At 37.4% G+C, this 25732-nt stretch overlaps 1 protein-coding gene across 4 annotated transcripts in view; it reads left to right on the top strand.

Annotated features, from left to right (window-relative positions):
- The first annotated feature begins 17764 nt into the window (after nt 1-17764).
- The window catches only part of eya (eya transcriptional coactivator and phosphatase 2), a 62604-nt gene continuing 54636 nt past the window's right edge, over nt 17765-25732 (top strand). For all 4 annotated transcript variants that reach the window (XM_022846536.2, XM_022846535.2, XM_022846533.2 and 1 more), the window contains exon 1: nt 17765-18667. In XM_022846536.2, the coding sequence (XP_022702271.1) occupies nt 18633-18667 (35 nt within the window). In that variant the 5' untranslated portion in view covers nt 17765-18632. The remainder of the gene's footprint in view (nt 18668-25732) is intronic.

Below are 25732 nucleotides of genomic sequence, written 5' to 3'. Positions count from 1 at the left end.
GCAATAATTAACAGCATCGCTATGATTAATTATCCGAACGATTTAATTACCAGATAGATCAGACTAAATACGTTCTATGATCAAAAGTTCCAAATTCTAATCGATAGCCAGCCAAGATTCCACGCAATGACAGTTTTGTTTTTGTTTGACGTTCAACATCAGTTGACCTAAAGATTATACACTAATCGACGTGTGCGAACAATGTTTGAGGGTCTGTCTTGAAGCTCCCTCAAAATTAGCCCGTTCAGGTCAGCTTTACTGTGCACTTTAGATTTTCGAACCGAGGTATTTTGTATACGATTCTACAGGGGTAAAACGGTCGATTATTATGCATCAACGACGTACAGGTTTACTTTTAACATTTTCGTGTTTGTTTTAAGCAGCCGTAGGTTTTCTTACTTTTTCAACGCTGGCCATTGACTTAAATGCAGAACGCTTAGGTAACACTGTAGGTTTGGACAAATGCAAATCTGGAGCACAGATAGCAGCAGTAGCATATAGAAGCACATGGAGCAGGTTCATATTATTGTTAATTTTTATCATTAATTGTTAGAGCTAATCATTTTAACACAAAGTAGCACATTGTAAAAAAATGGGGAACACAATAGTTTGTGCTGGATAAAGCACTGTATAGGTAGACCCGTTAATAGAACTAGTTCTCGACTGGTAAAGGGGGCGTTCGTGAAATTTTATTGTTAGATCCTATTACCTGTAATGAATTTTTTTAACCATGAACAAAAGGTGCGCTATCTAGCCTAGATAAGCCTTCCCAAAAACTGTATTCAATATATTAGCAAGAAACACGCGCCTGAAGTGTAGGCAAGTAGCACAACGGCAAAGGCTTCTCTGAGGCATTTTGCGGAGTGAATTTTAGTGTTTACTTGTTGAGCATTCTCTTTGATCCCTACTTGCGTGCCTTTCTGACTTATTTAATCTGTGTCACCAACAAGCACTGTCATTTGATGCTACCAGATAATGATGACTTTCCGTTATCGACAAAACGTCGGGTATCCGAAATTTTTACAACAACGGTAAGGTATTATGTTGCTGTTCGTTTTCTCCATGGTTGCGTACGGCTTTATGCTGCTCAGGTGGCTCCTACAAAAGTTGTTTTTTCTGCACGTTCGTCGAAAAAGAGATCGTAACCTTCACTCCTCCGCTCATTTGCTTTAAAGCGGGAATTTGCGAATCTTCGAGTTACTCCACTCGTGAGATAGATTTATTCTGTTTTACCAATTCTAACACTCTCGATTCATGTAGTTCAGGTAGGGGTCCACATAACCTAACGTTAGTCCGTTATATGATGGCCGCTTTTGTTCCCCAGTAATATTTCAAGCAAAAAATGTATTCGTTTTCTACTGCAACACTAGAAATATGGATTTAGAATTCTCAGCTGTCAGAGGCATATGGCGCCTTCAAAGAAGTGATTTTATTTCATCAATAATCTACGGAAAAGCCTATGCAAGAATGTAATTTTATACGGGTACAATTTGATCGGTAAATCGGTACTCACTATAAGTCTATAAAATTCATAAGCAGACTAATTTTCTCGAGATCAAGCAAGAAGCCCAAGAATGCTGTTTTGAGAGAGCGATATATTCGCTCAGGTAAATAAAGATGGCTTGGAAAATAATAGGAAGCAATGAAAACCTATAGAATAAATCTTCATACGAGTGACTTGCGCATGCTTGTTGATTCCCTTAAAATAAATAGATACAATTTTACCTACCTTGACTTGTGTTTATATAGATTGGACAACGGAACTGTTGTCTCAGGCTTAGTTATTTCGCATAAGTAGAGAAAGCTGGTACATCTCAGGACGTTCAAATATGTATGATATTTTTAATTAAAATAATTTTATCGGCATTTCGCTTGGCTGGGCCATTTGTTTCAATTATAAAAAAAAGTGCCTGAACTACCGTGTGCAGACTAGCCTGCTGACTAAATCAGTGATAGGCCGTGCTTATACATTTTATGTCAATATGCCTAATTGCTAACAAAGGATTATCAATAAGATCATCTTCAGATAGTTTTAAAAATAATCCCTAGTTTCCAAAACCATTTTTTTAATGACTGCATCGCTAGACAAAGCCCAATAATACAGACTACCGAAAAATGGAGTGTTCCATTTGGAATACATAAATAATATCCTTTTTTAATCGGATTGGTATTGCAAGAATGATCTTTGTAGGAGTTATGCCTCTTGGAAAGCCTTTACCACAAGACAGAACATTTTAAGCCTCAAAGAGCGAAGAGCTATGATTACGGTTTAATAATTTCATCTTCTGAAGTCACTGTTCGAAAAGAGCATCTGTAATATTCGGAGAGGGTGAAAAAAGTCATAGCTCAGAAGGTAAAGTTCAAAAGGAGGTGGCTTTAAAGTTCTTTCTGGGTTCAAAAGAGCCTTTACGGCCTGTTTGAAAATCTTGATAGGCTCTTTGTTGTGTAATCTATGAATTCAATGAAGCATTGTAATTATCGCTATAAACTCTCGATATACGTGAACCTGAACACGGGTACACAATCATGTCAAGTGGGGTAAGCACAAAGTGACCTCAGTGCTTTATTTGAACAAATAAAATCTTAATCGTTCGATCGAATGGCAGTGCAGATGCACCCATTAGCTCTGTATCGATCTGCTGCTTACCATAATACGAGAAAGACAAACGTAAAGGTCGCGCGACTACGAGGTAAAGCACGCACGTCACGCCATTTGCAGTAGTGCTTAAGAGATTCTAAAGCTCAAAGCAATGAAGCACTTTCGGCCGACGGTTGATCAAAAATTTCTACTCATATGTGTCACTAGTTAGTGACTGCTATCTTATACGAAACATCATATATACAAACTTGACTTACGTCAGATTATGGGTTATTACATTTGAATTTTTTCATAATCCATGATTTTGATTTTCTTAACTATGTGATCCACTTACGTATTTGCAATGACATTTATACCATACACTAAAAAATCCTTTAAATAATCATCGATACATCCGCTATACATATATATCTATATTGCGGATGTATAAATAATTATATACATATTTTTAAACATGCTGTAATGTGTTTTTAATATCCTCATGTATATACTCTCAATAATCAACCTATTTTGATTGTGAACTCTGGGACCTCGGGGTTAGTATAATATTTGGGCTGGATTTTAATCAACATGTCACTAAATCAATTCGATTAGGGTGTAATGTATTGTTTCATTATTTTGTTGTTAACATGTCGAAATTTTACATGAATTTCTACGTGAAAACAGTCATATCTAAGTTTTATCTATTTTTCAAGCATTTGGAGGCTACATCTTTTAAAAGAGATCAAGCCGATTAAGCGTACATAATCTAAACTTACCAGGTGAAAATCCACCGATTCGACGGAAACTCGAGCGAAGCACTGTGGACCAAGTACCGATTGTAGATCTGATTATATATATGTATAGTTGATTAAACTATATCATCAGTAGAGGTTTCTAGGATGAAAAGTATGGAGCACTGTTTTTGCGAACCGTCTAGATACGGAAAGTACAGACGCAGCAATAAACTTTACAACAACACGTTTTAGATAAACTTGTAAAAATAATCTCATGAAAAGATTACAGCTGAATAATACTAATAGATTTAGATTATAGTAATATTAAGTCGCATTGGCTTTGAGATAATTTGTATTTAGTACTTCGTAATTCTGCCGTGATAATTTTTGGCAATAGTGATATCAAAGCTATAGTCTCAAATGTGGCTTTGCATAATACATATAAGCGATGTTATAGGTTCAGGTTTCGTCCAAAATTACCGTTCCCTTAAATAAAAAAATATCTGCTTGGTAGACGACCTGTAAAGCTACATCAACAGGATCCCTTCTCACGTCATCGTCTTTTTCATAACGATAACTTGTGAATGCACTATGTATCTTTTACTATTTCTAGTATCTTTCTTAATTAATGTTATTATTAATCTTACTATGGGTACATTTTTATTTTTACCTTTTTAAGCCTCATTACGCCATATACGCTTTAATATGCTCTATAGTTTAGCGGTGCAGCTTCCCATCGCACAGCACCTACTACCATGACTGCTGGTGATATTTGTTTTTTTTTGGTCTTACGTAGCATTTTTGTGCCGGAACTTTTTATCGTATATAGCAAACTTACAGGAACTAGGATAAATTATAGTTTAACAATTCTTCTCATCAAAATGTGTTCTCCTAATAAAATGGTCCCTGCATGTTTATGCCAAGATCATCATTATACCAAAATTTTTCGGCACCAATCGATTACAGTTTACAACTCGCAGGTTTAACTATCTAGGTACAAATATGTGTTATCCAAAAGTTGTTAATCTTATACCATTCAAAAAAGCTTTAATGTATGACGCCGATGTGGTACTAGACTAATAATCTAGCAATGCTTGTTTCGAAAAACAAACATCTAAAGACGAATAATATGCAATTTTTAAAATTGCACAACTCTTAAATAGGAAAAAATGGTACAGGAAAGTTGTATTTGTACACTATATTGTGTGCACTATTACATCGCAATATAGTCAGCTTTCCGGATTTTACTTCTCATTAGCTGTCTGCTGATAGAAAATTTTTTTGGATTTCGAAAAACTTGTGCCCTGCCGGGACAGGCTTGAACTGTAATACAACTACAAAATTTCTGTTGCCAAAATTTCAGTTCTTCCAAACGTGGGACCTATTGATTCATAAAAGCGATACCCTTTGCAAACACATTTTGCATCACACTGAAACATCGGCGTAAAAATGAATGAATTCCGATTTTAATTTTCGTGACGAAACATTCATTTTATTTTGATGTCTATGTAATTTCCTTTAGAAGTGGTTCGCTCATTCTTTGTTCTCCCACGGATAAGGTAGCATCGCAGTAGCATGAAGGATAATCAGAAGTGAGTGGCTCAAACGCAGTAAGACACTTACTTCACTTTGGTTTTTCATCCAATTGCGATAGCATTTTAGCACATCGCCGAATCTTATTGTATGGTCCACCGAGGGGCATCGCGCCTATAAGATTATTGTGAGCTTGTTAAGATTGTTCTATTGAAACTGAGGTTGAGATTCTTCATTAATTAACTCCGCTCTGTCGGCAGCCATTTTTATCCGTTTGTCGAAACAATATTTGTATTGGCCGTTCTAAAAACATACACATTTATATTAGCATTTGTGAAGATACTGCTGCACAGAAACGCAATTAAAACAACATTGTCCCTAAACGTCTACTTTTTTGCTTAAACATCTTAAGCAATACGTTTCTCTAGAAGTGCTTGATATTTAAATAAACATTTTTTTCTTGCTCTAGTCCAAAAATATTCGCTGCCTATGTAAGTTGTATACAGTTTCGCACCCTATTATTATTGACTTCCGCTTTGCTCCGTATGGACCAAAAAACATTCATTTCCCATCTAAACCCAAGGAGGCACTCCTTAAGCCCGTTGGACATTTTTTAAAAGTGTATACAAACCTCCATATATTAAAGCAGTGTAGTCGTGTTCAATATTGCTGCACGTTGAAAAATTAGAACATACAATTGTGTGTAATATTACTGCAATACTGCTCTAGGTTTCTTACAGGCAAATCTTCTCGAAATACTTCGTTACTATATATACGACTACGGGAAAGACCTTCAAGTCGCAGAAGATCTACACGAAAGCTTTTAGGAGAAAAGGGCCTTGCGGTTTCTTGATCGTCGGCGCTGTAATCCATGCTGCCTGTATTTTTTTCCTTTTGTGTGAACTACTGTGTCAGATGTGGGGAACGAGCAATCTTTGATACTAAAACTTCATCGCTTTGTTTTTGGTAACGTTAACTGTGAAACTGCATTTGATCTCAGCTGCATACATTTCTGTTGGGTTTTTTGGATTTGAAGTTAACCGTATCTACATGCAACCAGGTTGTTTGCGTTGAAGAATACTCGGTAAGGTTTTTAAATCGGGTGAAGGCGTGATTTCTAATAATGGTTTTTTGGGTCTCTGCGAGCAACAAGATCTTGTACCCTTTTCTGGCACACTGCTTTTATCAAGAAACCTTAAACTATACAGTAATCTGTCATGTACTGCAACCTAATGGATGTCATGGTAACCGTAAGCTAAAATGTGCAGGCATTGACGATGGGCTTTACAACGCAAGCGCAGTATGGGAGTTGTCCCCTACTGCCATGAAAGGAAGAAGACCGTTTGAAACGTTACGTCATCTCGCGTTTTGAAGTCCACTAGGATCATCATCTGATACTGCGTAACAGATTTTCACGAGACTAATGCACATAACGTGTGTGGAAATTGGGAAAATTGTTTTAAATAAATACCTTGTTTTACAATGTTCCCTTTTTCTTGAGCTTTACTGTATTAGACAGTATGTTGGCCTAAATGATTACAACTGATTTTGTATATGGTTTCATATCTCTATATATATATCTCTATAATCTCATGACAAAGATGAGTAAATGGTTGACGATAATTGTTCCAACAATATTATATAGTCAAGTTTTATTCTCCTATTTGTATTTCAAGTTGTATCTGAACATTGCAGCCCGTAGAGAATAAATATGGCCGTTCTCAATAAGGCTTCGTTCATTCATGTTATATATGAAATAAAATATGCATGGACGTTGGAAGAGGTGATCCAATATAGAACATTAAATATTCTACATAGGTTACTGGTAGATGTCCTTTCTCATTCAAATTAGTAAAGATTTTTTTCATTTAAAAATTATAAGATTCAATAAATACAATACAAACTTTTGCCTTATTCACCAATTTTTGCCAACAATATTAATAAACGTAATGTCATATTGGACAGGATATTTCATCAAGGTACAACAAAAAAATGTGCACACCTCGTTTCAATAACTAAATTGTTATGATGTTTTTTATGTTATTATGTCGGAAGTATCTGTGGCTGAGTGGGTGAAACAATCTCGCGTAGGAAGGAACCCCCCAAGTAACGGTAAGTGGTGACTAAGTTTTGAATGTAATAGCACGACAATGAAAGCTGCTGACAAAAAGATTTGTAGTGTAATCATACCTTCTGACATTGTGAAAGTAAGTAGGGCGGTACGCATGTATGTTTTACCCATAGAGAGTAGTGCGTTTAGAGTAAAGGGATCATCTACAGAGAATCTACCAACAAGCAATGCACATTATCGTTGTAGATGAATTGTGGCTCATAAGATGTTCTCAAGTAGCTATAGGAAGCGCATAACACAACACTGGCAGCAACAAAGCCTTGTAAACAAAATAAGAAGGGCTTCATTTGCAACACCGATTTGCCTGAATCGCCTCAGTGTAGCAATAATAACATAATAGCACTTAAGTGCCTGAGCTCTCAGGCGAGTCTTTCACTTCATCTCCCTCCGAGGATGTATCGCAAAGCATTTAATAACGATAACTCTTTAAATCGAACAAAAATTCTGTTTTATTGGAATGAGCTTAACCCAGATATTTTAAAAATTCCATTAGCCTCTTCGACATGTTCAAGAGCTCTAACAAGGTCAATCCATATGCATATTATGCCATATGCATAAGTGATGGTCTTACATATATTATCCGCCCATATTTAATACGACACATAGTTTACAATGGATTCATATGTAAGACTGAATCAGAGTTCATCTGTTGCGATGTTAAATTCCTCCCACACGAACCTAATAGAACCAACCCTAACTACCTGCCCTTCTTCAGAGAAATATGACTTGGATCAATTCATAGTGATTGGTGTGCGCCCCAGACAGTCTGGTGTCGACAGGAAGACAAAGTAAGTAATACAGTTTAAAACAGTCGTAACATTTAAAAACACAAAGAGAAAAACCTGCCTTTTTCTATTCGCGACGGTGATTTTTTACTAAAGGTTTTACAATGCTAGTTTCGTCGGCATGCTCCTGAATACCGAACTGAATTTATGAGGAAAGTCAAACAGTTTTGAAATGTTTTTCAAGTTTGCTAATTGTTAGCTCTTTAAAAAATTGAGCAAGTAATTGCGTAATTGACCAACTGAATAATAATTAGCGGTACGGGTACATTCTCCTTTACTTTTGAATTGAACAATGTCCGCGTCCTTCAGTCGAGCCAGAAAGAAGCTTGTCTTAATGGATAGATTGACTATGCTGGCTAAAGGGTAAGTGAATGCTGACACGGTTTTCCTCAACGGCTCGCTTGAGATATTAGCAGTCCCGCAGCTTTATCTGACTTTTGTACTTTCGAAAGCAAATAAATAAATCTTGAGTGCAGTGACATACTCTAGCTTAAACGGTGCTCCATTCGACGGCTTTCGGATCCCTTTTCCGGAAAGAAAATCGAAGATTGCGGCGGGATCTCAAAAACGGTAACAGGCAGAACCATTAGTACATTTGACACCAGCAGAACATATGCCCGAGTTTGGCAGCGTATTATGATAACTTTTTCTTTTAAACCTGACCGTTCTCTAAATGAATCGGATAAATCTGTTTTATAATTATAGCCCTACCAAGTGCATTTGTTTTCAACCTATCGATTTCAACTCGTACGTTCCTTGTTTTGGTGCAGTACCAACCACCATTTAAGCACGTATAATCTGACTTCTTCTATGCTATTCAGCTTTCATTTATATTACATAACGCAGCTAGAATATGGTCTTTGCTTTAGTATGTAAGATCTTATATTTAACAGCAAGTGGTAATATATTCTTTTTTTCTCTCTCAAAGCCTAAGGCTTTGAATGTCTTGAGAATTGTAAGTATTACTTCGCAGTGTTACGATTCTTTTTTTTTACGAAATTAATTTCGAGATAATTCCATTTACAGGTCTCCATCTACTAGACAAATCGTGTCGTTTTTCTGATATATGGCATAGACAGAATTTGTGACTTAGTGTTTGTTTTATAAAAATCTGTTCCTACATGGGTGGTATTGGTGATTGACGTCAATGGTTCTGTAGCTTCTTAGTAGGCGCTCACAGAAACTTCAGTAGTCTCTGTGATGATGCTAATTACAGAAATTTGTATTGGTCAAGATTCACAGCTAGATATAAGTCGGTACTTAATTCCAGTAAAAAACTAAGCAATAGGAAAGGTGATGAATATCGAGATTTCTTTTTTGCTTGATCCCTTCAGTTTTATATAACACCCTATTCCATTGCAACGGTGGTGCCGACGCCTGGCGATACTTTTTTCAGGTTAGTTTCTAGGGGTGCTACCGGCGCCAAAATCTGTCTTTATGGATGCTATTTAAAGAGTTGTTCTAAGTGGAATTATTATTAAGACAACATTAGATTTTCATGGACCGCAATAGTTTATCTCTGAACTTCGACAGAGTCAAATAAACTTCCGCTGTGAACCACCCTCGAACAACACAACAAAGTAGCTTTAAAGGCCATTATAATGAGGACCCATTATTTTTATTTGGCAGATGATCGATTTGAAAAATTTGAAAAATTGAATATATTTAAAGCGATTTTATTTAGAAAGGTTTTATAGACATTTAGCCAGTAAACAAATTTTTCGCATGAAGTCTACCGAATTTGGACAAAGGATATACAGACCTTAGAAACGGTTACAAATCATTTTCTACTGTAGAATAGGCTGGAGCGCCATTTACAAATGCTCTAATACATTTTCATATCTTTTTTTAAACACAAACTATGTCTTGCGGCATTCCAGATTAATTTTTCTTCCGATTCGCGAAATGCCTTTTTAGGCCTAAAGTTAACGATATTTTGTATATTTTATTACGGTAGTAAAAAAGATATGGTCCCAGTTATCAGTTAATCCATATTTTTATCTTTTCTTCTAAACTGCTTAAAAATTGTACCTCTAAGTCGATCCAACACAAATGTAAGAAACTCTTTCTTGTAAATCAACCGACCCGCTCGCTTCTCCCTTCGGTCCCTTTTATCCCTTTATTACCACTATTATCACGGTTGCTAAAAAAATTCATGAGAATGAAACAATTATAGTATAATAAACGCAAATACTTTAACAGTGTACATTTGCAGTGTTCAAGTGCCGTAATAAACTAAGTGGAATAATTGACCTACGAAAAGAAACTTAGTCATCAAGGTCGGCTTCTTAAGATGGCTAACTGATCGATGCACAGCTTTCTATTCGAAGCACTCACGACTCTACTCAAATATCGAAGCTCTATACACAGAGTTGTTATTTTATTATTTAATTGTACCTGTCATGTAGCATAGGTCACTGCTAGGGCTTAATCGATTGACCACTGATCTTTTTGAGTGTTAAGCCTTAACCCCATGGCGCCGACGAACAAACGCCACATATTTTGACTTTCCTTCGCGATTACCTGTGGTTGTCGGTTATGCGCCTCAGGGACACGTGTAGATTGAAACTATTAATAAAATAGATAATAGCAGTAACAAGAAAAAAGGTTTAAACGTGTAAATTTAAGCAAACGCTTATACAGGTTTTTATACAGAAAAGTTTCTGAACAGTTGTCTTTAGACAGTTTCACATTTATAAAAGTGGCTGGGTAGATGGAAATTACCGCAATTAAGGGCAGAGATAACTGTACAACACATTTATGACAGAGGTACCCTAATACAATTCCTGTATTCCTGCAATACTAAGATAATATACTACACTATCATGTTTATTGCAGTAATTCGTGTATTTACTGCCAGTTTAACAGATGTGATATAAATAATACTCCCCATGTATCAAAAAGATGCGAATTAAAATTTTCTAGGAACTTTCGCTCATCCTATACACAGCCTTTTTTGCCTCAGAACACTGCAGTTGACTTCTCTCATTGTTTAGTTTCACGTTATGTGGGTATTATTTAGCTTTTCAGAAAAAGAAAGGTATCATATCGAATATTTGGACAAAGATACATTGAAAGTTTGGCACTGATCGGGCCACTGCTTAGCTTAATTAAAAGCCAATCAAACAAACATTTTAATATATATATACATACATACTATGAACAAGCAAGACTTTAATTTTCTCTTATTTTTAATGCATAATTATACTTATATATAATGTATAATTGCTGTTGCTGGAATAATAGTTTCTGTCGTAGTCACACTTATAAGTAAGTTCTATTGCGAGTAAGTATGAGCCATCCTAGACACAGACGCCAGTATACTATGAGAAAATACCGAGCAGATGACATTCAGATTGAGTCTACACAAGCAGGGTCCTCTCGCCTCGTCGCGGTGATCTGAGACAGGACGGGGGAGCCTGTCCGATTGTGCCCAAGTGAACAACAACACAACGGTCCTTTTATGAAGTCCTAGAGCACGTGAAGACCGTTCATGTATGAACCACTTAGAAAGAACTACTTGCTATCTCTTAGAGTCCTCGTCGCTTAAGAGTATTAACCACTAGGCCTCAAAAGAGAGAACGTATGGCCCACAAACAACAGCAGTGCCGAGGATAGACGAATCCTCTACAACTGCGGGACAAGATAGGCTGGAGCTTAGTGCCAACACATACAGAGAAAACATGAAGTGAAATGTACAGGAGAGTGAACATTCGCTGATGGTTAGTTTGCGGATTTCGCAGGGAGGGAGAACAGATAAGCTACTAGTTTCCGCAAGCGTCTATTGGTCTGAAACTTGGTACACTGCATCGATCTCGCTCGATGAGCCCTAATAGCTTGACTATCGGAGACCGCATACAACAAGCAGGCACCAACTTGCATAGTGGCACATTTTGTCAGGAAGTTGCTCAGATTCAATCACGATGGCAGCTTGGGTTCAACCTGAACGGTTACTTAAGCTGTTTTTTAGGCTGACGACATATTTTTGAGGTATTTTTTTCGTTTGGACCCGAACTACATTTTTAGTTTCGTCTCTCTCTCACATCCGAGTGTTATGATCTCCTTGTTGCCCTTGTAGGCCGTATAAGGTTTTTATGCCGCGGGGCTTCATTGTTCGACTACAAATAACAACAGACAAGACAATGATAAAAATGACTGCAAACAGTAAGGACATTTCAGTGGTAGTTGCTCGACTGTCAATCTGAGTAACAGTATACATAACTACGAAATACCTATAGGAAAATACGCGCATATTAATATTCTAGGAAAAAAACCTTGCCAGTTTAAGTGTTTCAATAAATAGCTGAGATTTCCAATCGTATTAAGGTAACCGTATTGGTGCCGCAAACAGCTGATTGTTAAGGCATACAATTTCAAACTTTAGGTTTAAAGTTTATAGAACTCCACACCAGTCGCCTGACACTAAAGCAGTTAAATATAGTAGAGCGCTAAACTGTCGTCTATGGATCTGTTTTAAGAGCAAAGCTTTTAGGGTCGTTGGAAGAAGTTGCCAATCTGACAGAAGTCGAACGAAAGATTGGAGTTTGTTTACACAAATAGAGCGGTGGCTAAAGGAACCAGAGCGCATTGTATTATTCATCGAATGTTGAAAAGCCATCTTGGTTTAAAAATTTATGAGAAGAAATTTTATAAAGCATATTTTTATTAGAACAGTTACGATATTGAACAGATGCGTTGTAGATTTTGGAACCCGAAGAGTCCAGCGGTTACCACAAAGTCTGTTAACATGTCCCAAGAAAATGACAGGTTAGATTGCGCAGATTACGGTACTTGCTGGAGAAGTTTTATATGATCCTCATAAACTTACTCTGATAAGATTGGGAGGTTAGCCGTTTGTCTTATACATAATCTACTTTTTTAGAAGGTCTTAACGCGGAAATGAGACCAAACCAAGGTCAATCTGTTGGCCTTTTCAGTTCAGGTACGTTTGTAGGCAACAGTGCACTACACCTAACCTTTGAAATGATAATGTATGGGTTATACGTGGCCCTCCAAAGTCCTATAAAAAACACAAACATGAATTTTAGTTTTTTAGCTGGAAACCACTACGGTGATGGTATCAGTGAGTAATTTTTATAGACATGCAATATATGGTTTGTTTACTTTAAAGGCAACGACTTAAAAACTAGGTATATTTTCTGACACCTGTCTCGTTAGTGCTACTGCTAGGATGCCAGTTAGCCACAAATAAATAAATAATCAGCCAGATTATAAGAAAAACTATGCAAACTATGTCCTACAGTTTCGCCTTGCAACATTTGCGTAACCATCCCATTCAACTAGAAACGTATCAATTCAGTCATAATTTGCGACTTCCTAAGGATTCGCTGAATAGTCTTTTATTTTGGCTTTTATCTCTTAACCAAGTATGCAAAAGTATCGAAATTGATGCCAATGTCAATAGCTTCAATTTTTTTGAAGATAACGTTTCATTAGTGTATAATTTTCTCAATATGCTTACTAAAATTTTCGTATTGTGATTGTATTTGTAAATACTCTCGTATAGTATGTAAGTGTTTTTGATCGCATTTTGTGCGGACTACTTACTGGCCGCAAACGTAATTTGAACGATAAATACCCATATTGATAGCTCAGTGTTCCATATCAGTAAATGGCATCCGTGTTAATGGCTCTAGCTTCATGAAAGTCAGCAGTGGAGGGTTGTCATGCATTATAAGCCTTGAATGAAATGAAGGTATTAGGTCACAGAAAACTGTGACGCTTCTTTGCTGAATAAGAAAGACCACATATTTATATCTTTTGTTATGAGTTTTTATGTTATGTATCAAGGCATTTCGAAGCACTCGCTCAGAACTGTACAATATTTTCCAAAAATTCTAGATTCCTGTTTTTTTGTACAGAGATATAAATTGTTCCTTTTGATTTTCCACATTTACCTTGTGTTTCTGCCAAGCCCAGTGGCCCTGACTGCTTTTTCTGACGTGAACATTCCGCTTCAAGACCTTATTATCCCACGCAGTAATCTCTAAAGCACTTTTCCTTAATTTTTTTATACGCTGTCGAAATGTTTTTTGGAATTACCTTAGTACAGTATTAAAATTTGCCGTACTAGACAAGACAATCTAGGTGGGTCTCCCTGAGCCTATCTGGATGTTTTCTTTATCCTTGGAACAGTTATCTTTTGATTTCTGATAGTGACGCCACTGCCCCTTAAATCGCTGAGTAACTAACCACGTTATTGTAAATAATCGTCCCGCATGCGGAAATTCACTTTATTTCCATCCTATAACAACCTTTTAACACTTTTTTTAAGATCTGGGTTGTATTACACTAATAAAATTATCCCAATTCACTCAGTCCATATTAAATATAAATTGGCAAAGATACAAAGAACTAAGTTACAATAGGCTTGGGCGTTATCCCCGTGAATGTACAATAATCAACGGTGGCTTTGTACCACGTCTAAGTGATTGCTAGAATCAACATCATAATCGGGGAAAAATGCTTTTGGCATGCCTTCAAAACAATATGTTCATTCGTTGTATATGTTCAATACATATTTTTTAATTGTAAACGAAGTAACAAATAGTAGCTAATTCCAACGTAATTAGGGTATAAAAAAACGTAGCCCCACGTCAACTTCCTATTTTCTTCCATCAATCAATGACGACATAGTCCTCTAGAATTTGGTACTAGCGATGAAGCCCACGCCCGAACATATCTGTGAAGCCGATCGAAACAATAGAGCTTAGGAACTACTAGCTGCCCGCTAGGCCGAAGCAAAAAACGGATCAGAAGGCTTGGCCGCAAGATACTAATGTTTGTAGAAGGTAATTTAACGGAGAAGACAAGGCAAGAAGATCATAACAAAACAATACGATCTAATTTTAATATAATCTTAAATTATTCAGAAGAAATACATTGTCTAGCATTAACAACTCGTAAGATACATCATTGCTATGTACATATGCAAACATATTTGAGTACTATCGGTATCTGTAACCTGATTTTTAGAGATGCCAGAACAGTGGCGCTACTGTAACTCGCTGACATATATAACCTAAATATAATTTTTTAGTTATCTAAATTGCATTACCATTACATAAATTATTGGAACACTATTTCTAGGTTTTGTTTAAAAAATCCGCTTAGTTCCGTGTGAAATAGTCATACCAAATATTTCTATCGAAGCTTTCGCATCCTTTCACAGATATTTACCTATGGACTTTATACGAAAGACTTCAGGTGTAACACGCATGCTCTACAAAGTTTGACTTTCAGTGCATCCTTCTGAACGACTGAATGTGCTTCGACTCTTGTGGGTACTTTCTTAAACGTTTATCCACTACCTTGATAGAACAACGAAAGAACGATAAGCATGCGGAAAACACTAACTAGTAAGAGAGGGACAAGTAATAGGACAGATAATAGCTCGGGAGGCAGGCATATTTGAAGACTACACTTTTTTTTGTCTTATTCAATCTTAGGTGAGACAATGCAAAACCTGCAGATGCGGTTTTTAAAGGTCACTCGTAGCGTAAATATAATCTGTATTAAAAATCCACCTATTAAACCTGAGTATTTAGAAGAGCTTCCTGATATATGACCATGTTGGAGTGCTTGCGAAGAACGTAATTCGCTCAGCGTAATTCAAACAATAAAGCTAGATAGGCATGAGCCGGACCGTGCGTTTATGGTTCAGAGCTTTAGGCATTTTGTGTGGTATGACTGGAGCGTCTGAGCGCTACCATTTCCACCAAAACATTGTCCGTGCCGCGTTGAGGCTCATTTTAAAATTAAATTAATTTTAAACATACTATTGCAAAAGTTTTTCATTAGACGTGACTGCAATGTAAGCTGGTATTACTAAAGTTTCTTTCGAAAAGCCTTGTGCTCAGCTGCAGGTCGAACCCTGGATCACATCTTCCCATGTCTGCAACCCAGTTCTTTTTTCTTGCCACAATAGCACATTGCCTTACACGCAAAAACATACTACCTAAATATAAATAGTCACCAAAGCAGATATACTCTCATCCTTCCACTTTTCTTGATATTTCTTGGAGCTATTTTGCAACGTCATGAGGACGTGGCATTTCACTGTATACAAATTATCCTGTGTCCAAGTCGGTAATAATTGTTCTGCAAAGCCACAAGTAAGTCATTACAAGCGGCTCTACAAAGCGTTTACCTGGAAAATATTGATTTTCTTTGCCGTGAATATATGAATAATAAAATTAGGTATTAAGAAAAAGTAACTGCGATAAATGTAGAACAGTGCACATTTTTTGGTAAATGTGCCATCCTCCGGTCGATGTAAGATGTGGTCTTAGACAGAGAAAGAAAAGAAAGATCTTTTACCTTAGCTGACAATGACAACTAAGAATTGTATAAAATTTTTATTTTTTTAAGGTACGTTGGCGCAAATCCATGTCTTTTGGGTGTAACCGTAGAACATATTGTTCGTCTAGCATTAACAGCAGGAATAAAAACCTTTTTTAGCTCTATCAGCGAGAAAGATCAAATAGAGCATTTGCTTTAAAAATACGAGCTGAAACTATTTTTAATATTTAACCCCCATTAAAAACGCGAGAAGTTGTTGAACCTTATGCAAGTTAATTTAGCAGGATTGGACGATCGTTTCTTAAAACTCAGTCGTGTTTATTTTAAATTTCCATAAGAGCGCAGTACCTTAAATCGCGACATAGAAGCAGTGTTTCGCTGTACAGCGTTGGCGAACCGAACTATACCGACGAAACGCTTTTTACCTTAAGAATATGAGGTCCTTTTAAGCAACCACCCTATTTTACAGAAATCTCATTATAGGATGCACGTATATATGGCTTAATGATTTGTGCTATCTGTAATTTACACTGACTTTGGATGACTTATTTTGCTTTAGCTGGCTGGCAGGGCTCGAAATCTAAATAGAATCAGTTATTATTATGTGAACTTATTAGAAATTATTATGTGTATTATTATCAGTTAAGTATTATGTGAACGACCTGGATATAGCCTACAGCGGCTAATGTATTGACGCCTTTTATTATTATGATGAGCTCGAGCAAATCGTTACACTTTTTGTTGTTGAAGTTAGGTAGACATTCAGCCTTCGGTTCGTGGATCTGATATTGTTGATCCTTTACGAGCTCTCATTTCATATAGTCTGCAATAGTAGCCGTGCTAGAAACTGACTTGCCTTCTATCAAAGGTGTCTGCAATCGAGTGATTTGCTCCTTCCGACAATCTTAGCTGCGACCCACGTCTCCAAGGTCATTTACATTCTCGCCATTTACCTACCGTTGGTCTATAGTTTGCAGTATACTGCAAAAACAAGTTCTTGTCTTGTTCATAATTGCAAAAGCTTTGTGCTTTGTCAAGTTTTTAGTATTTATTGCGTCCATATGTAGCTAATGAATTCGTCATTCATTTAGTCATATTTTCGATAAATAAAAACTGATGCTACTTCTTTGGTCAACCGTGCCAAACCAATGATTCTATGTAGAAAAGGACTTACCTCTCTTTTAAAGAAATCTTACATATAATGGCTATAATTGCAGTGAACCGGCTCCTCCCTGTGGCCTGCTGTAGTTAAAGAGCATCAAGTCCCATTTAATCAATCCAGCCTAACGATCCTCCGGCCACCCTTGAGCTACCTATGTTACCAGATTCCCTGGCCATTACCACGGTTGTCACTTGCCTTTCCTCATTTGTCGATCATTCCACTGACAGCAGAGGGCAGTGCTATTACTGCTAGACACACTCCCTCCAGTCCTCACCTCTAGCTTCACTAAATTACTGCATTCGGTTCCGCATTGCCCGCTCCTTTCCCAGCTCCAACCCTTCCCACCCTCTGGCGTTCGCGGCCTCCTTTCTCATTCGCCATATCATTATTGAGACGACCAATGAAAGCCCGCTCTCAGTTGGGCGGGGCTAGAGAGCGGTGATCGGCACCGCCCACCGCGGGAGCACACGAACCGTTTGCGTATGCTCGTAACCTACTTGTGCGCCCGTACGCTAGACAAGACAGTACAGTGGCAGGCACACGAAGTGCCGCGCTTAACAACTAAACTACGCAGAGGGAGGCAAAAACACGATTATTTGGATAGCAGAGTTACAAATGACGTTTACTGTACTTGCATCACTAAAGTAAAAAAGGCCGTTGTCAATATCGAGTGCTATAATTTTTTTTGCAGCACTAGCCAGTTAAGTATTTCCGGTTCGTACTGGCGTTTCTGAAAGTACATTCCTGACAAAGGTAATCTGCCATAATCGGATTAATGCAAGCTGGTTTGTGAAAATTAACAGTGGATACCAGGGTGATTGTGGAATTCTTTTGAATTGACAGTGTAAACAAGCGATTTCAGATAGCAGAGTGTGATGTGGATAGCGGGCGTCGCGTCTAATTCCAGTAAAAGTTATTTTTCGACGCTCTTCCGTATTGAGTGGTCATTGTTATCAAAACTACCGGTCTAAGGCAGCTCTGATTTGTTAACCGAACTAGACCGCCACAAGGGAGTACATCTTAAATCGTAATAGTGGAAAAAGGTGTAACATGTGAAAGTAACGGATCACTCGTTTTCATCAATAATAGCGAGGTTGCCAGTTACGGAGACATTAACGTTAAACACGTGAGTGAAGTGCGTGACGAGGGGGGCACTAAATTTATAGTGCATCTGCGTTGGTTCCATCAAGGTTCCCTTCTTCGGTGCATCTGCATAAGTAGCTACTTAATAGTAAGAATAGTGATCACCGACAAGAATCACTGCTGTAGCAACGTAGGCTTTGAAGTATATGCCTATGTCAACCGGTGGTGGCCGAAAGTGCGAATCATAGGGTTCGTATTACGTGGGATGTTCGATGAAGTTTTCGTCATTTCGTAATGGTTGATGTCACCGATGATCCTGCCTCCAACCTACCGCCGGTATGTTGAAAGCGAGCGTTTGTTACAGATGTAATCGATTAACTGAGTGCTATGGATAGAAATGGAACGTCGACGATACGGGATCAATCCATCATGATCAAGTTCTAACAGTCAATTTAAAATTCAGTTGTTTAGGTAGGCAAAGCTTAACTTGTAATATAGGCCACAAAATTTTACAGAGAAATTGTTGGCCTGTCATTGTCTCATTTCGATTATATAGTTTAAAAAATGTGCTTAAGAACAGTGTCACGTGTTTAGCGATGAAATGTAACTCTGAAAAGATCAATTCTTTCCTTGAACTGTGAAGCAGAGTGCCTAGCTCTTACACAAAATATGACGAACTTTTTTAAGATAGCTACCTATAGGCCGAGTGTAAGCTAAAACACAGAATATGTATTTTAAATTGAGGAAACTTAAGTTCACGACTAAGTCAACCATAATGAACAAGGCAACAGATAACCGAAAGCCAAAGACTACGATGACGAACAAAGAGTAGAGCAAAATCGGAGGGAAAGGGTATTTTCATAACGTTCCTGTTATGGAAACTGTTCATGGCCAACAGGCGTTTATCATCCTAAGTTCCGCTCGATTCTGCTATTCTATTTGGTTAGAAGCACGGAAGCACGTGTTCTGAGTAGCGGCATCACACACCACAGTCCTTCATCGCTTTCTTTCTTTTCGTTCTGAATTTTGCTTCCACCTTTTTGAGTTGAATGTCAGTTAGGTTCCGTCTACAGATACTACACAAGTAAACATAGCAAGAGTAGCAAGTGGTTGCTGAGCAGCGTATTTGTGCTTACTTTCGGCCACAAAGAGCAGAGCGTAAGGACACCACTATTGGTACTGCGTCCGTCCGTCCCTCCGGCCGTGAGTCTTCTCCGGCCTTTGAGCTGATTGCAGCCCGCTCTCTCACAGACGAGCAATGGCGTTACTGTTCGCTAGCTTCCAACGCGCACAAGAAATAAGGCGACCCCGAAAGCCATCATTGGTACAGCTACTAGAGCCGGAGCGAAGAGCAGCAAGGATGCCCCGTTTTTCCCGCTAGTAAAGGGCTATAGGCAGACGACCTGCAGGCGGGTGGATGATAGAAGTTCATGATGGTGGTGGTGATGTTGCGGCTGGTAGTGGTTGTAGTCGTCATCACTAGAGTAGACGTCGTAGTCTTGGACGACGTGAACAGGAAGCGGAGGAGGTGTGGAGTGTAAGATTGAGACGAGCTCCCGGTATGACTGTAGCGACGGTCAAAGTGCGCTGGCATCATAGACAGAATCCGCTAGCTAACGGACTGCTAGTCAAGCTGGGTAACAGCAACAACGGCACTAGCTCGGAGGCAGGCGGTAATGGCATGATCATCAGCATCAGCAATTGCCGGATGAACAACTGCTGCGACTATACAGATAGTTGGCGGCTGGACTACCCTCTAGTATTATGGAACGGTCGATGCGGAGCGAAATGAGCGGTCTATTGGCGGCTTACTATTCATTCGAGGCCAATCTACTATACTACCACTATAAGCGCTGAGTGAATACTCGTACTATCGCTACAACTAGTACTGTCAGTATTACTATTGTAGTTATCGTGGAGTACCTGTTACTTTACTTACTTGTGCCGCACCACGAATATATGCTATTATCTATGTATTATGTACGACGTACTGTTGCGACCGCTGCAACGTCTATCCTATAGTCTACTATAGCAGAACAATTGTTATTAAACATATTACCAAATCTATCAGAATGGTGCATTAGCATTTGAGTTAAAAGTTACGGAGGAAATGGTAAAAATAAGAGTAAAGTATTTAAGCCTAGCATTGTAAGGGTTTTTCGCAAACCCACTGACGCGTATAGTATACTTTAACATTCTATCCTGATGCCCTTATCCTGTTTAGGAAAGGATAATATAAAACTAGGAAACTTATAAAAAGTTTCCTGTTGAGTACTTTCCATCTAAAATTCCAAAGCTTCATTCTACAAATCCAATAAAAATTGCAATATTTTTTTTCCGTAGATACTGTTTTTCAGTATGTATAATGCTAAGTATATTTGCGAGTTAACAAATAGATAGTTTGCCATGAATTTTATATCTAAAAAGTAAATTGAACTACAGTGAAATTATAGAAAGTTCCTTGCTGCAGTACATAATAAATACACGTCGTGCGTCGTGCTTAAAGCTTCTTTTATTGAGAACGAATATCTTATTTTTTTGTATTAAATTCATGCACCCCCTTATTTAATCAGTAGCAAAAATCACATAGGCTAAAACTTTGCTTTACCTGATCTACTTGAAATGAAAACTACATGTGCTCACCACGAATGCCAAAAAAAGCTCATGGAATCCTTCTCCATCAACTTAAGAGTTGATAACTGTCAAGATGCCTTTCCAGATGGCCACATAGTATTTCTTAAAATGCATCAATTTTTAATACTCAGCGTTAAAGTTGTGATTATCTTAGCATCTATTACTAATATGTCCAACCAGTTTCACGCGTAAATGATATTGAATACAGGTTACGTGGGCCGAAAATCCCCGCTTGTTGCGATGCAGCAGGGTGAACTCGGTCTATGAGTAAACCTATTATCTTTTACTATTCTTTATATGACTTGAGGCCCAGAGTATTCGATTAATCGGAAAATGTTGTTTTAAGCCTACTATGTTATATGTATAATTGTACACAATATATTTAGGAAATGGCCTGAAAAAGGACCTTCCGACTGTTTGTCAAGACACGCATCAGTAACTAATAGATCTTGGCAATCTTTGCGGGAGTATTTGCACTAACTGTTGGCAGCCAGGTTAATTGTCAAATTTATTCCTATTAGTATATTACTGTGACATTCTTAAGACGATGTAACACATGTAGTCTAGTGGTCTATAGTAAAATGACCTGATAGGAAAACTTCCAAATGTAGACAAAAATTAAGTCGTGACAAATGTTTTTACACTCATTACAGAATTAGTAATGCTAACTGTTGTGATACACTCTCAAAAAACACATATCATTGTTTACTTTAATTAGTGAAACGTAATTTTTACAACAAATTGCATGTGGATGGTGAAATGTGCGTTAATTCAGCTAGTTAACAGCCTTAATAGGCCTCACTGTACACGTCTCGAGTACAACTCTAAATATACTCGATTGGTTTAATAAAGCACTAGTTCGCGAGAAGTACGGTGAACCCATAAGGCAAAGTGATTCCGTGAGTTAAGTTGACAAATTTGTAAAACATAAAAAAAGTGTATCAAGTATACAAAATATTATTGATAATAAAGAAAACACTACTCTCTGTGGCGCATCTTCTACATCGTCAGTCAAAAAATTAATCGAAACATGTACATCTTCGAAAATGTTGAGTATCCTTCTTAAACGGTACCATTGTATACGTAATGCTCATCTTTGGTAATGACTATGAGGAGTAGGTTCATTCAGTTTTTGCGAACTAGCTGCAGAGATATTTATTTATATCGATGAATTCGGACAGCCACGAGCTTTCTAAATCACTTGAATTGTAAAGAAAAACTAAGAGTTTGAAGAAATTTACAAGTTTTAAAGAAGCAACTAGTACTGCTATATACAAAATCAGTCCAGGTACTTGGATTTCATTAGGGCAAAAATATTTGCCCGCATGTATCAGAGCTAAACCTTGCAAATACAATGAACTTTAATTTTAAAGTAAAAGCTTGTGTATCATGTGCAACATGTAGGCAATCGCAAACGTGAGGATCCTTTGAATGCTATGAGTAAGAAATGGTCACTGAGTAATTTGTAGAATAAATAGTATCAGCACAAATTGGTTCTACAAATATAGAAATGCTCGATAATCGGAACCCCGTTTTTAAATAGTTTTTATGCGCCGCATAAACCACTTACTTCTTTAATCTGAGTGAGTCGCTTTCGCTTATTTTTAATCTAGGAAATCTTCTCAAAAAATAGCACCGAATTAACTGCCAAGGAAGTTTGTGTGAATTGCTCAAAGAAACATTTATCGAACGTAAACCATTTACATGAAGAGCTTAATTTACAATAGCACTTTTGCAAATACCTCTATAGTACTAAATGATCATTTAATTTAAAATTTTCACCAATTTGCTGGATGCACGCATATTCAGAGCTCTTCTTATGCATGTAAACAGAGAGCGAAGGTTTAAAAAAGTAATTTTTCCGGGATAACGATTAAATCAGGTGTGCTATAAAGAACCGTTATTAACTGTCTATACTATACTAAAGGGTATTTAAAGCCCAAAACATTATGTTATATACTCGTTATAAAAATGTGTATTCATTCTGTTTAAGAAAAACATTTCTACAAAAGCAGAGTAAATGAGTTTTGCCCAGTTGGCAGTCTCACTTATCAACCGGGCCCGTAGCTAGTTAGTTTAATGCAATGAAGAAGTGTACTTGAAATTTCGTGAAACTTTAACTCAGGTCTTTGGTGCAGTTTTTACATGCAGTCCAGTAATATGGCTATCTTGCGTTTTCCCTAACAGCCATTTTGCTTGTCAGCAGCACAGCATTCCACTGCAGGGCCTGCTTGTTCACGCTAATTGGCAGTCTAGCAAGTCCTGCCCCATCCATTTTGTGAAAATGCACTATATGCACCAATCGCCACCCCGCAAAAATCAGTAGTCAAACAAATCGAATGAAACAACCGTCCGGGAAGACGAGTACCGCTCAACGACCATCTGGCGCTTGCGATGGTTATGACTATCAGGAAACCCAATCATAAATAGCGATATAGAACAGGCTGTTTAGCCTATTAAGGCAGGGGCAAAGTTTCTCCCCTGTTTCGATCACTTGGAACATCTGATAAAGGTTGATCCTGTGGGTCGGATTCAGGAAGTCGCTACAGGCTAACTTGGTGCATATGTTTCCTAACTTTCCTCGGTTCTACTTGTGGCTTCTAAGAAGGTGCGATGCAGCATCGCATCGAGGTGTTAGTCAGGGTTGCTCCTTTCTGGATCACCCCCTCTCTTCCCCGCAAAAACCTTCGCATGCGATCTAAATCCAGGCTAGTCAGTTCTAAATCAGAAACTTGAATGAAACCAAGAACTTTCCACAACAATCCAGCCACAGCGCCGTCCTGGAAGCGTAACACACAAAGGGCTCTGTGGCCGATGGATGATATCGCTTATAAATAACCGATAGGCTCAACCAGAATGTAACAATCACATATGCCATTTGTAAAAATTTTTTAGCACAAGCCTTTATAAATACATGTTGAATTGAAAGAAGCAAAATGTCTTCCTTAGTAAAAATAAACCGCAAAAAAAATTCACACAATATTACTGTCACAGGAAATATGTTAGCAATCTGGGTCAACAATGAGCATCATTTTGTAATATATAACTATGGTGGTGGAGTCACGTTGTATCATTTAGTTGGTTATTTAATTATATCAATCGGTTGCAAGTACAAAAAATAGTATGATGTAATTATAAAGAGCTAAGGCACAGTCACACGAATGTAGCTTCTTAAAAAGCCATAATTTAAAACATCTGTAAATATTCTACTATAGTAGATCGAACTTACGAAGATTGCAGGTTTTGTTAGTAAGCATAATGTATCCTGAAGATTATAAATGGAGACTATTAGTCCTATAATATTAGCAACACGAGTTTACCCTTCTGAATTAATCGGCAATCCACTATATGCTTGTTTTAAATCGATAATTTTCTTTTTCTTCTACAGGAAGAATAATGAAGTTAGGAGTAAGGCGGTTATATTAATCAGAGCACAGCTTATCATTCGTTGGTTACGCCATTTGAAACAACGTTGTTGTGGTAATGCTGCGGCATTCCTCGCTTGCCCACAGTTACTTTGGCATTTCTCGCTATCCTTTTAGTTGGTATCTAAACAACAGCCAATGCGGTCAATTTTCCTTTCATTAAGGTGTCTTGCTAAGACCCTGGTGACCACAGACAGAATCTTGATCTTGCGACCATTGAGTTGTAAGAGAGTTTATTTAGTACTAAAAATACGTTGAGAGTTGCGAACAGCTACAATATCGTTACAAGGAAGAGGGTAAAAAGTAGGCATTTCGTAATTTATAGAATATAATTATTCCCAATGGGTTGTTTCTTGCGCCCATGCTAACAGTAACAGATGATGCTAGCTCTTCCTCAAATAAAATGTTTTAACATATTTTATTTAAGCTAGAGTATGTGTCATTTACCACCTGGTAAGTTAATTTCGGATTATGTTATTTATTATTTATGACTATATCATATTTACTACCCATTATATAAAAAACAATATAGGATTTGGAAAATAATATTATTGTAAAAAATATAAAACAGCTTTAAAGATAAAATTCCCACGGCTCTTGATCCCTGATTAAATTATGTTAGTATTAAACATTAGAATTATTTACTCTAATCTAATATTCTTAAAAAATGACAGAATAATAAGAAGTTCTACAACAAGCAATGCTTCATAGGAGGCAAAGAAAATGGGAAGTGTACTATCACCCTACTAAAGACCTCAGCGCCTTATAACATGCATCCGAACATACAAAAACACGCACTTGCAAGAACACTTTGCTTTTATTATTCGGGTTCATTCTTTCTTGATCTAATAGTTTGTGTACGAAAAATGAATGTATTTGATCACATTGATAAACTTCTGATATTCAAAACCCTGCACAAGCCAGATATACTTGACAGATTTTTTTTTTATATAATTAACGAAGTTGAACTCAGGGAGTGGCAATTTATAATGCTGCAGCATTTTATTTGTTTTCGAGTTTGACCTGTATTCTGGGAGATATCTTCAGTGAGGCACGAAAATCAGAAAATTCAAATAGTTTATAAAAATGGGTTCGATATTAGAAATACAGCCAGAAACAGCTCGCCCTATTAAATCAACGATCTTTTTTAGAAGCATGGGGAACCTTTTATGTGAAAAAGTTCAGGAACAATAGTTTAGACTTGAAAAGTTTAGCCTGGAAAATGAGTCCCGTATAAGACCCTATAGTTTACGGGTGTTAGCCTAGCTGAAGCAAGAATCAAAAAACGAGGATGTAGAGACACCTACTTCTCTTCCCAGTGTTATCACAGTGACCCATTATT

Source organism: Varroa jacobsoni, unplaced genomic scaffold, assembly GCF_002532875.2.
Source record: "Varroa jacobsoni isolate VJ856 unplaced genomic scaffold, vjacob_1.0 scaffold_1243, whole genome shotgun sequence".
Classification (NCBI taxonomy): Eukaryota; Metazoa; Arthropoda; class Arachnida; order Mesostigmata; family Varroidae; genus Varroa; species Varroa jacobsoni.
This window is presented reverse-complemented; position numbering and strand designations above follow the sequence as displayed.